This window comes from Ascaphus truei, chromosome 18, assembly GCF_040206685.1.
Source record: "Ascaphus truei isolate aAscTru1 chromosome 18, aAscTru1.hap1, whole genome shotgun sequence".
Lineage (NCBI taxonomy): Eukaryota > Metazoa > Chordata > Amphibia > Anura > Ascaphidae > Ascaphus > Ascaphus truei.
The window spans coordinates 27226272-27238894 of NC_134500.1; the positions used below are offsets into that span (position 1 = coordinate 27226272).

General features: G+C 53.0%; 1 protein-coding gene across 1 annotated transcript in view; it reads left to right on the forward strand.

Moving 5' to 3' along the window:
- The first annotated feature begins 276 nt into the window (after positions 1-276).
- The window catches only part of SCAMP2 (secretory carrier membrane protein 2), a 17620-nt gene continuing 5273 nt past the window's right edge, over positions 277-12623 (forward strand). The window contains 8 exon segments of the mRNA XM_075576153.1: positions 277-445; positions 6242-6322; positions 6956-7045; positions 8727-8838; positions 9733-9791; positions 9793-9859; positions 11905-12041; positions 12043-12065. Coding sequence (XP_075432268.1) covers positions 389-445; positions 6242-6322; positions 6956-7045; positions 8727-8838; positions 9733-9791; positions 9793-9859; positions 11905-12041; positions 12043-12065 — 626 coding nt within the window. The 5' untranslated portion in view covers positions 277-388.

The following is a 12623-nucleotide window of genomic DNA, read 5'->3' on the forward strand; positions in this document are numbered from 1 at the left end:
TCACAGTGGAGGGCGCCGCCGGCCTCACCTGCTGAAAGCCCCGCCCCTTCAAGATCTGCTCGCCGCGTTGGCCCCGCCCCCATCACAGGAGACTATTGGCCAATCCCGGCCCCGCCTCTTTCAGCCTCCTGTCAGACAGTCAATCACACCCCGCCCTCCTCCCAAGCTCATTGGATCGCAGACGCCGTCCGTCATCTCGCTGACACCGCCCTCCGGGCAGTTTAGCTCCCTCTGATTGGCTGTCCGCGCCTGTCAGCGCGGCAGGCCCCGCCTCCACGCGCACTGCCCCGTCACATCCCGGAAGTTCCCCGTCCTGAGAGGAGTCGGTACCGGAGATTCCGCGCTTCTCTCCCCCTTTCCCCTCCCCCCCTCTAGGCCGCTCGCAACCATGTCCGCCTACGACACCAACCCGTTCGCGGACCCGGTGGAGGTCAACCCCTTCCAGGTATTAATGCCGAGGGTTCGGGGGTCCCGGGAACCGGGGGGAGAGGCTCACCCAGCACCGCCCGGGGGGGGTGGAAGAGAGGGAACGGGGGGGTGGAAGAGAGGGAACGGGGGGGTGGAAGAGAGGGAACGGGGGGGTGGAAGAGAGGGAACGGGGGGGTGGAAGAGAGGGAACGGGGGGGTGGAAGAGAGGGAACGGGGGGGTGGAAGAGAGGGAACGGGGGGGTGGAAGAGAGGGAACGGGGGGGTGGAAGAGAGGGAACGGGGGGGTGGAAGAGAGGGAACGGGGGGTGGAAGAGAGTGGAAGAGAGGGAACGGGGGGTGGAAGAGAGGGGACGGGGGGTGGAAGAGAGGGGACGGGGGGTGGAAGAGAGGGGACGGGGGGAGACCGAGTCCTGAGTGAATCAGGAAGTGGGGAGAAACGGTGGGGGCGGGGTCAAGGGGGAGGCATGTGACCCGTAGTTACTGGAGGGAATGTTGGGGGGGGGGGGGGGTATGGGAGATTTGGGTTGGGGGGGATCTTTGGGGTGTGTTGGGGGATTTGGGGTGGGTGGGGGAGCGTTGGGGATTTTGGGTGTGTTGGGGGATTTGGGTGTGGGGGAGCATGTGGGTGTAGGGGAGCATTGGGGTGTGTTGGGGAAGTCCGGATGTGTGGAGGGTGTATTGAGATTAGGGTTGTAGTGAGGGGAGATTTGGAGTGTGTAGAGGGATAGGAGGGATTTGGGTGTGTGGTCTAGGGAGGGCTTTTTGGGATGAGGGGGTTGGATGTAAAGTGGGATTTTGGGGGTGTGGGGAGTCAGAAGGGATTTAAACTGGGTTGCAGTGAGTACAAGGGTTTAATGGGACAGTGGGTAATAGTTTATTTATAAAATGTTTTACCAGGAAGTAATATAACAAGAAGCTGCACACCACAATAAACAAATAAGATACTGAGACCAGTGCTCCTGGTTCAGGGATATCTGCCTAGAACACCCAGCAATGGAGAAAGTAGAACGATCCAGGGCAACTTCGGATTTCTTTAGAAAAATTTATTCAGCACAAAAACACTTTTTGTGCTGAATAAATTTTTCTAAAGAAATCCGAAGTTGCCCTGGATCGTTCTACTTTCTTCTTTACCAGGAAGTAATACAGTGAGTGTTACCTCCCGTTTTGAAGTATGTCCTGGGCACAGTTATGATGACAAATACTTGGTTACAAATACATAGTTAAGCTGAGGGGGTCCATTTAAAGTGGGCAAACAATGGCATTTGGGGTGGGAGCTGAGATAGTGTGTGGGTCTTGGGGAAGAGCACGGACCTCTGTAACCGTTGTGCACCCTGCCCCCCCAGTTTGCGCACCCTGCCCCCCCAGTTTGCGCACCCCAGTGCTAAGAGATTATGGGGAAGGGCACAGTTTTGCGGCCCTGTCGGAGACATTGGACTGCTCCCACTTTTATTTGTTGACAAAATGTTGCGTTTTGTTCGTCTGCCGGAGACTGACGTACACACACCGCTGTATTTAAAGGTGCAGTCTGGTATTGCCTTGAAAAAAAGTAATAAATTCCTCTCCCGCTAAAAACAAAACAAAAAAAACTAGCAAAATCTTTGCTATTTGCATGGCTGGATTGGTTTTAAGGAAGCAAATTACTGTTAAATTCTCTACAAAAAGTTATATTTTTGGCTGCTCTTGGAATGTCTTGTTGATTTCTGTAGCTCGGTCCTACAAAAAAAAAATGTGGGGGGGGGGAGGGGTGGGGGTGTTTGGGATCCCGCTGCTAATATTTAATGCGGTGTAATAATAATTGTCAGGGTCCAAGACCCCAGATCCTCTCACTGGAATGAAGTGTTTTTGTAGGGGGTGCTATGGGACAGACGGGTGACACCTGGCCCCGTTAATGCCGTCTCCCTGGCCCACACCCCATCCTGTTAACAGCAGCCACCAGGTGTGTTGAAGGAGCGTCCCAGGCGTTTGTTGGCAGCCCAACCCAAGTCAAAGATCAGCGTCTGTGCTAATCGGGGCAAGGCGTTTACAACGGCAGTCCCACTAATGTACCGAAGTGTCCCGCTGACCTGTCGGGCGCATGTCCAATGCGGTGATTGGAAGCACCTATAAACACCTCTGTTTCCAATCCGTGCGCGTTCCACCCTGAAGATGCGCCTGAAGTAGTGATGGCAGCTACTTTGAAAGTGCATTCCTTCTACCACACTTTAAATCCGATTATCCCGCCTTGAGAGGCCTTTCTACCCCATATTTGCCCCCTATAAGAAAGTGCCCAGGATATACTTGAAAACGAGAGGTAACTCTCAATGTATTACTTCCTGGTAAAATATTTTATTAATAAATAAATAAAATAAATAAATAATAAATAAGTATTATGAAATCCTTATTAAAGTTATTACTGAAACACGGGGAGCTGAGACTTGGGAGGGGGTGATTTCCTCGCTCTGCTCCCTCTGACGTCTGGGGCCCCCCCTTATTTATTATTTATTGTTTGTTCTTGTATAGCGCTGCCTGTTTTTACGTAGCGCTTTACAGAGACATTTTGCAGGCACAGGTCCCTGCCCCTTGGAGCTTACAATCTATGTTTTTGGTGCCTGAGGCATAGGGAGATTAAGTGACTTGCCCAAGGTCACAAGGAGCCGACACCGGGAATTGAACCAGGCTCCCCTGCTTCAAACTCAGTGCCAGTCAGTGTCTTTACTCACTGAGCCTTCTCCCTTATCTGTATTGTCTCTCTGATAAGGACAGGGGGGGGGCATAAGGGGAAAGGAAATTTCTTATTGACAAATAGTTCCCCGTTCAGAGAAATATAATTTGTCATTCATTTCCTGAAAAGTAAAAGCAGCCCAGTGTTTGCCGTTAGCTTGGTTACATTAGTCGAAGGATGAGAACAAGATTAAGTTGTTTAGGAAAAGGGTGTTTTACTCTTGGCAGGTGCGTAGGATCAAAACTTTTTTTGAAAGCATTAGGGAGACATGAAACTCTGAAACTCGTCCGTTATCCCGGCAGCATCTGTTTCTCCGTTAGGTCCCGCGTTGCTGCTAATTGGAGCGGCGTGCGCGCTGGGCAGGTTGTGATGTATAGGTGTACATAGGGGCCTGCGTACTGCAATATTATTTTCAAATTTTGTGCGTCAATGTCAGCACTAAAAAGTAACACAGCATCACAAAATGTGCGCGGTGTGAGGTCGCTGTGGGACTTGTACACGTGACGCGCGGATCGCTGCATGAAATGATTTGGCGCATCGCGCTGAATACTGGATTTATACCATTTTGTATTAAAACTGAATTCTGTGTATAGTTTATTTATAACGAGTGTTGGTAAATATCAGTTATTGGTGTCATATTATTTATAATCGCCATACTGCGACAGTAACACATTGTGTCACCTATATGATGACACGTCCGCGCTGCGTCGGATACATTTTTGGGTTGATACAAAGCGACTTAATTCTGCGCTAATGCCATTAATGGACTTTTTAGGGTTACGTGGAACTCGGGGGATTCTGACGCAGTTTCTCCTATTTTGCAGACACACAGAAACATCCTTTTTTGACATTTGCGGCGCTTGGTAGAAAGGGCCCTTTGGTGTTACAGATTTTGTGTGTGCCAGTGACTCTTCTCCCCCTGTCACGTGCCTCTTGTCAACGGGTCACTCTGACACTTCTGGCCCCTGCCCACGCCTGAGTCACGCACTGGAATAACCGGTTTGTTTGTTCCGGGAGTGGCAGCCAGTCACAAAGCAAAGCGTTTGTAGTAGTAAAAGAATAATGGCATGGTGTAAGGCAGGGGGGCCACCAACAGGTCAGGTATTGGGGCTATGCCTGCTTCAGCACAGGTGGCTCAGACTGAGCCACTGATTGAGCCCCCTTGTGCTGAAGCAGGGATATCCCTAATCCCTGACCTGTTGGTGGCACCCGAGGACAGGAGTCGGTCATTATGACTGAGCCACCTGTGCTGAAGCAGGGATATCCTGAAAACCTGTTGGTGGCCCTTGAGGACTGGATTTGGCCACACTTGGTGTAAGGGTCGCCTCTTATGGCTGGCCAATGTTTGCATAGAGTGCAAGCCTCCAAAATGGCGGCGATTTCCCGCGGTCCCGGCGCGCATGCGCAGGGCCCGCTCCTTGCACCCCCCCCCCCCCTCCACCCCCCGCTTGCAACGTGGGACGGAGGGGGAAGTCACAGCCAGCTGAGCTCTTCTGCGGCCGCTCCCCCCCCCTGATCCCAACGTGGATATGTGCAGGGGGGTGAGGTGAGGTGCAGGGGGGTGATTGGAGGTGCAGGGGGGTGATTGGAGGTGCAGGGGGGTGAGGGGCAGGGGATGTGATGTGCAGGAGGGGGGAGGTGATGTGCAGGAGGGGTGATGTGAGGTGCAGGAGGGGTGATGTGAGGTGCAGGAGGGGTGATGTGAGGTGCAGGGGGGTGATTGGAGGTGCAGGGGGTGAGGGGCAGGGGGGTGATTGGAGGGGCAGGGGGGTGATTGGAGGGGCAGGGGGTGAGGGGCAGGGGGGTGATGTGAGGTGCAGGGGGGGAGAGTGGTGTGAGGTGCAGGGGGGGGGGAGAGTGGTGTGAGGTGCAGGGGGAGAGAGTGGTGTGAGGTGCAGGGGGGAGAAGGATGTGAGGTGCAGGGGGTGGGATGTGTGTTTGATGTGGAGAGGGAGTATTATGTGTGTGGGTGAGGGGGAGATGGGGGTATGAGAGATAGATGGGGAGTATCGCAAAGGTTGATAGTGAGGGGTTCTGGGGGAGATATGAGGATGATGATGATGATGATGAGAGGTGCTGGAGGAGAGATGATGATGATGATGATGATGATGATGATGATTTTACCCGTGCGGCCCAATTTTTTTTTTTCCTTGGAGCAGTTCGGCCCTTCTCGCTTTACGAGTTGTGCAGGCCTGGGGTAGAGGTTTTGGGTGTCCGGGCTACTAGTAAGGAGGAGGAAGTCTGTATATTGGTGCACTCAGTGTCAGATTTCCACTTAGGCCCGAGCCTACGGCGGAAACATTTTGGGGCGGCAAAAATGTCTGCCCCCATATAATTTTGCCGCGCTAACGGACCTAATGGGAAGGTACTTGTCTGTGTCGTCCGCCTCCTGTCTGCCGCCCTCCTGCTTCTTTGGTATCCCAGTGGCATCACAATGGCAACGCACCGCCACGTTGGTGACGTCCGCAGCGTCATTTGACGCTGGGACACCAAAGAAGCAGGAGGGCGGCAGACAGGAGTCGGCCGACACAGACAAGTACCTAGGGGCGGCAAATTTAGAAATCCGCCACTGGGTGCACCCCTAAATTAGCATATGGAGGAGGACTCCGTAAACAATTCAAGTTCAATTCCCGTGTCGTCTCCTTGTGACCTTGGGCGCGTTACTTTATCTCTCTGTGCCTCAGGCACCAAAAACATATTGTATGTTCTGCGGGGCAGGGACTGTGTCCAACATTCCTACGGGCTGCGTACTGCACACTACTGTAACTATTGGGAGAACAGCACTATATGAAATAAAGATTATTATTATTCTGTGCATTGATGTAAAGACAGTATGTATTTATATAAGGTGGAATGTGACCTTTTTGGCTGTGGCGTTCCGCCGAGCTGGTTGCCGTGGTATAATGCCACTCACATCGGCGCTCCTAGCCCCGTGGCCGCTCAGACGCGACATCTTTAAGTGTCACGCTGCCGAAGTGCGTGGAATTGTACAGCGGTGAGCTGTAGGTGTGGTGCGTCGGTCACGGCCAAAGGTCCTAAACAGCTGACCCCTTCAAGTGTGTGATTATTGCACTGTACCCGTGTGTGAGGAATTCTCTCTCTCGCTCTCAGGACCCGTCTGTGACCCAACTGACCGCTGGCAGCCATGGCAATCTGGAGGAATTCAACCCCTTCTCGGAGAGTGCCCGCCTGGTGAGTAATCAGGAATACCACCTCTGCCCGGGGGCTGTTCCACAAATCCACCACCTTTTCAGTGAAGGATGTCCTGACATCTCCCCCTGTCCCCCTCTTTGTTAAAACCTTTTGTATATATCCCTCTCTTCTAAGCTGGAATTTACTGGGCCAGTAAATTGGTCACATCAGGGGGGCTCAACTTCAGTTCTCAAGGCCCCCTAAACAGGTCAGGTTTTCAGGATAGCCCTGTGTCAGCACAGGTGGCTCAATCAGTCTCTGCTTCAGTACAGGTGGCTCAGTCGAAGATTAAGCCACCTATGCTGGGGCAGGAATATCCTGAACACCTGACCTGTTGGGGGGCCTTGAGGACTGTTGAGACCCCCTGGGTTACATAGCAACCAATGTAATGTTCAACCTATGCTAAATTTAGACGACAGATACGTTATCTATATCCGCACTCACAGTATATTGATCCAGGGGAAGGCACACAGAACCGCAGTGTTATATCATCCAATGATATCTCCTAAGGGGAACTAAATCCCTTCTGGGCTCGCTGTGCTGATGTGTATGGGTTACTGTTTGCGTATTTGCGCTTGAATATCAATTCTAATGACTCTAATTTGTTTAATATATTTGTGTCTGACTTCACAGACAGACCCCAGCCACAAAACTGTCCCAGTACAAGCAGTGGGACCGTCCCAGCCTGCTGTCCTGCAGCCATCTATAGATCCTACACCGAAGGTAGTGTGCGTGTACGCCCCTCCCCCATGCGTGCTCCATGCCTGACACCTCCCCCCGAGTGCTCCGCCCCTGACATCCCCCCCTCCCCCTATGTGCTCCGCCCCTGACATCCCCCCTATGTGCTCCGCCCCGACATCCCCCTCCCCCTATGTGCTCCGCCCCGACATCCCCCTCCCCCTATGTGCTCCGCCCCGACATCCCCCTCCCCCCCCTATGTGCTCCGCCCCTGACATCCCCCCTATGTGCTCCGCCCCGACATCCCCCTCCCCCTATGTGCTCCGCCCCGACATCCCCCTCCCCCTATGTGCTCCGCCCCGACATCCCCCTCCCCCCCCTATGTGCTCCGCCCCTGACATCCCCCCTATGTGCTCCGCCCCGACATCCCCCTCCCCCTATGTGCTCCGCCCCGACATCCCCCTCCCCCTATGTGCTCCGCCCCGACATCCCCCTCCCCCCCCTATGTGCTCCGCCCCTGACATCCCCCCTATGTGCTCCGCCCCGACATCCCCCTCCCCCTATGTGCTCCGCCCCGACATCCCCCTCCCCCTATGTGATCCGCCCCGACATCCCCCTCCCCCTATGTGCTCCGCCCTGACATCCCCCTCCCCCTATGTGCTCCGCCCCGACATCCCCCTCCCCCTATGTGCTCCGCCCGACATCCCCCTCCCCCCCCTATGTGCTCCGCCCCTGACATCCCCCTCCCCCTATGTGATCCGCCCCGACATCCCCCTCCCCCTATGTGCTCCGCCCTGACATCCCCCTCCCCCTATGTGCTCCGCCCTGACATCCCCCTCCCCCTATGTGCTCCGCCCCGACATCCCCCTCCCCCTATGTGCTCCGCCCCGACATCCCCCTCCCCCTATGTGCTCCGCCCCGACATCCACCTCCCCCTATGTGCTCCGCCCTGACATCCCCTCCTCCCCTGCGTGCTCCACGCCCGACATCCCCTCCTCCCCCTGCGTGCTCCGCCCCCGCCATCCCCTCCTCCCCCTGCGTGCTCCGCCCCGACATCCCCTCCTCCCCCTGCGTGCTCCGCCCCCTGCGTGCTCCGCCCCCGCCATCCCCTCCTCCCCCTGCGTGCTCCGCCCCCGCCATCCCCTCCTCCCCCTGCGTGCTCCGCCCCCGCCATCCCCTCCTCCCCCTGCGTGCTCCGCCCCGCCATCCCCTCCTCCCCCTGCGTGCTCCGCCCCCGCCATCCCCTCCTCCCCCTGCGTGCTCCGCCCCGCCACATTCTCCTCCCCCTGCGTGCTCCGCCCCCGCCATCCCCTCCTCCCCCTGCGTGCTTCGCCCCGACATCCCTCCACCCCCTGCGTGCTTCGCCCCGACATCCCCTCCCCCCCGCGTGCTTCGCCCCGACATCCCCTCCACCCCCTGCGTGCTTCGCCCCGACATCCCCTCCACCCCCTGCGTGCTCCACCCCGACATCCCCTCCCCCCCTGCGTGCTCCGCCCCGACATCCCCTCCCCCCCTGCTTGCTTCGCCCCGACATCCCTCCCCCCCCCTGCGTGCTCCGCCCGACATCCCCTCCTCCCCCTGCGTGCTCCGCCCCGACATCCCCTCCCCCCCCTGCGTGCTCCGCCCCGACATCCCCTCCCCCCCCTGCGTGCTCCGCCCCTGTCATCCCCCTCCTCCCCCTGTGTGCTCCGCCCCCCGCCACCCTCTCCTCCTTTGGTCTCCGCAGTCGGTAGCGATGGCCGCCCAGGCCGGGCTCCTGCAGCAGCAGGAAGAGCTGGACAGGAAGGCGGCTGAGCTGGACAGGAAGGAGCAGGAAATGCAGAATGTGAATATAAACTGTGAGTCTGTGCGGGGGAGCCCCTAACCCCTTTGGTGCAGTGCGTTGCAATTTCTCGCATTCCTTACCAAAGAACGTTCGTGAATATTTCCCGAATCGCAAAATTTATGGGAAAAAAGCGGAAACTGCTGCAAATGAAATGTAAAGACGATCGCTGAACTGCAGTGGAAGGGTTTATGTAACACAAACCTCTCATACAAGGATCGCTCTGTTACACATTACCGGGGTCACGGGATATGTTCCCTAATTACATTTATAGTTTATATAATACATGTGCGCTCAAGCACTGCCTGTATTTTAATGTGATTTTTAAAGGGGCAATCAGTTCTTCTTTTAAAAGAATCAAGTGAATTGTTGGGATAACCTTTTATGACCTAGAAATCCTTTAAAATATCTCTTAGACCATTAGGGTGGTACATGGGAACATAGTTACATAGGATGAAAAATGATGGACATATCAAGTTCAATCTCAATTATAACTTGATGCGATACGCTTATAGTTTATAGTTCTATCAATTCAAAGGAAGCCAACGAAAACCCCAATCAACATTATCCAATGACACCTGTATTCCCCCCTGACCCCGGTAATCAGCGGCAGATTTGTCCCTGGATCAGCGCCCTTCCTCTGTGTATTTATCCACTGTATCCCTGTATAGCTTTCCTGTTATGATCCCGTTCCCCTAATCTCACGGGACGTCCCGTGTCCTCTGTGTGATGGGGTAGCCTGAATTTGGTCTGTGGGGACCTGTCGTGCTGCTGCATCAGGCCCACTGTGCTAATTACCAGAGCGATGAAGCCATATTGTAACTTATTCAAATGAATAGGGCTAAAATCTTCCCGGGCAGGAGGATGTCTCTGTCCCTCCTCACTCGCCTCTGTCTCTTCCCGCAGTGAGGCAGAATTAACTGGCCCCCTCTTCCTGGTAAGTGTCCCATCAAACCCTGCTTCTACCAGGGACTTCTCAGCAGACATCCCCGCGGATTATCAGCGCACCTGCAAGATGCTGTACTACCTGTGGATGTGTGAGTGCCAACATTGTATCTTGTGTGTATCTATATATCTGACGCAGCACATCTGTTAGCACATGACCTGCATATGGACAAGGGTTAAAACAGAGCTCGCAAGCTGAACCACTTTTCAGGTCCCTTAAAATGGACAATATCTCCCCTCAGTCCGTTCCCATATACCATCTGTCACAAGCGGGCACATGACTTGGATATGCAACCAGGGTTAATACACACGGCTACTCTAGCCAACTCACCTTTCTCCTCCGCAAAGCACTTTCAATGAGTTAATATTAACCCCTTACTCAATAGCAATTATATCTATACGCTTCCACCACCCAAGAAATTATGCAAGCTATGTGAATTAATATATCTGCTGGGTCTCGGGTCTCTGTTTATTATAGAAAAGGCTATGCACTTAACCCGCGAAAATCTGTTGTGACAAAATGTATCCGAAAATGTAAATACTTTCTCCAGAGCGTGCAACAGTTCATTCAGAGCCCCAAAGCATCACATATTAAAGAATTGTTTTAATATGTATGTATGTATGTCCTTCAGATTACAGAAAAAAGATTTACAAGAACATACAATTACAGTTCACATTCCTAATTACAGTAAATGCAGGACAGTTTCTTAAAATAACAGGATCAAACACACAACAGAAATCTCTATACATTACGTTACCATACATCAGGATTTCCTCCCGGAGAAATTACTGGCGCAGAAATATGAGAAATCACGTGTTTGCTCCAAAACACACCTCTGTTGAAATCTGAGTTTCACAATACTGTGCCAAGGTTTATGTACTATTATTTCCCCCCCCCCCCCATTGAAACAACATAAGCCCAACCCTGTCGTAAAATCAGATGCGAGATTGATAGTTTTACGACAGAGAGAAAGAAACTTCTACCAACCGAAGTTTACGTTTTGCCTCAGTATATAAACACCCTCATAACTTCCCTTCTCTAATACTGAGACACACGTGTGAGGCACCTCAATAGATTCAGGTGCTCATGGCGTACGCAATGAGACTAATCATGACGGTCTTGTTCCTAAATGTTAGTGATATTCTCATTTTAATAGTCTTCCACCAAAGACATTCCCTGTGTCACCTCTCTGGAATGCACCAGTAATTATTCACAAACGTTTAGTTTTCTTTGAGGCTGACCGTGTCATCTCTAGTTAGCGTTTATGACCTAAACACATGTCATTTTATTTTAGTATGACGTCTGTGATAGCCCCCCCCACTCCCCCAATTAAGTCTTTTGAGTTTTAATCCCAAACCTTAACCCCTGAAGCACCAGATTGATTAAAATACATAATATTATGATATTATTAGGGCGTAGGAGTGGCTCAGTGAGTAAAGACAGTGACTGGCACTGAGTTTGAAGCAGGGGATCCTTGTTCAATTCCGGGTGTCTGCGCCTTGTGACCTTGGGCAAGTCACTTTATCTCCCTGTGCCTCAGGCACCAAAAAATAGTTTGGAAGCTCCATGGGGCAGGGACTGTGCCTGCAAAATGTCTCTGTAAAGCGCTACGTAAAACTATTATCATGACACTATATATCTATATCACAGCGAACCTGAGGTGGAAGGGGTAATTCCCTCCTAGGAGCAAAGTGTACTAATGGCAGTGACAGGGTTAAGGGGTGATGTGGGTGATTTACAGCCTTTTCCCCCAAATCTCCCCCATAAGTATGAATAAATCCTTATTAAAGTTATTATAGGAACACGGGGAGCTGAGACTTGGAGGGGGCTGATTTCCTCGCGCTGCTGCTCCCATGTGTCTGACGTCTGTGTGTTCAACAGGAAAATCCCTCTACCTGCATTGTCTCTCTGATACGGATAGGGGGGATAAGGGGAAAGAAGACACGTGACTGACACACGCACTGAAGACGTGCAGTTTTAGAAACAATTTGCAGAGAAACAAAAGCAGTGTGTTTGCTTGTAGCGCGGTTAGATTAGTTTAAAGACCATAACACTTTACAGTGGGGGGGGGGGGAGGGGGGGAGGCATGCCTCTGTGGGATTTTACTTTTAACCCTTTCTCTGCTCCCCCCCCTAGTACATGCGGTCACCCTGCTCCTGAATCTCCTTGCCTGCTTGGCCTACTTCACCAGTAATGCTGCTGGTGGGTGGACTTCGGCCTCTCCCATCCTGTGGTTCATCCTGTTCACCCCGTGCGCCTTCCTGTGCTGGTACCCGACCCATCTACAAAGCGTTCCGGTGAGTTCTGCGGGAGGTTCTCGGAACGGTGATCTCCCACTCTGAAGGCCAGCGCGCATCGTGTTCAAATAAACTGGAATATAATATCCAGCGCGGGGGAGCGCCTTCCCACAATACCGCTCACCCCGTCTCTTGCCTGCTCTCACCCCCGTCTGTGTGTGTGTCTCTGTCTCTGTGTGTGTGTCTCTGTCTCTGTGTGTGTGTCTCTGTCTCTGTGTGTGTGTGTCTCTCTGTCTCTGTGTGTGTCTCTCTCTCTCTGTTTGTGTGTCTCTCTCTGTCTCTGTGTGTGTGCATGTCTCTCTGTCTGTCTGTGTGCGTGTCTCTGTCTGTCTGTCCTGTGTGCGTGTCTTTCTCTGTGTGCGTGTCTCTCTGTCTTTGTCTCTCTCTGTCTCTGTCTGTGTGGGTGTCTCTCTCTGTATGCGTGTCTCTCTGTCTTTGTCTCTCTGTCTTTGTCTCTGTGTGTGCGTGTCCTCTGTCTCTGTGGGTGCGTGTCTCTCTCTGTCTCTGTGTGTGCGTGGTCTCTCTCTGTCTCTGTGTGTGCGTGTCTCTCTCTGTCTA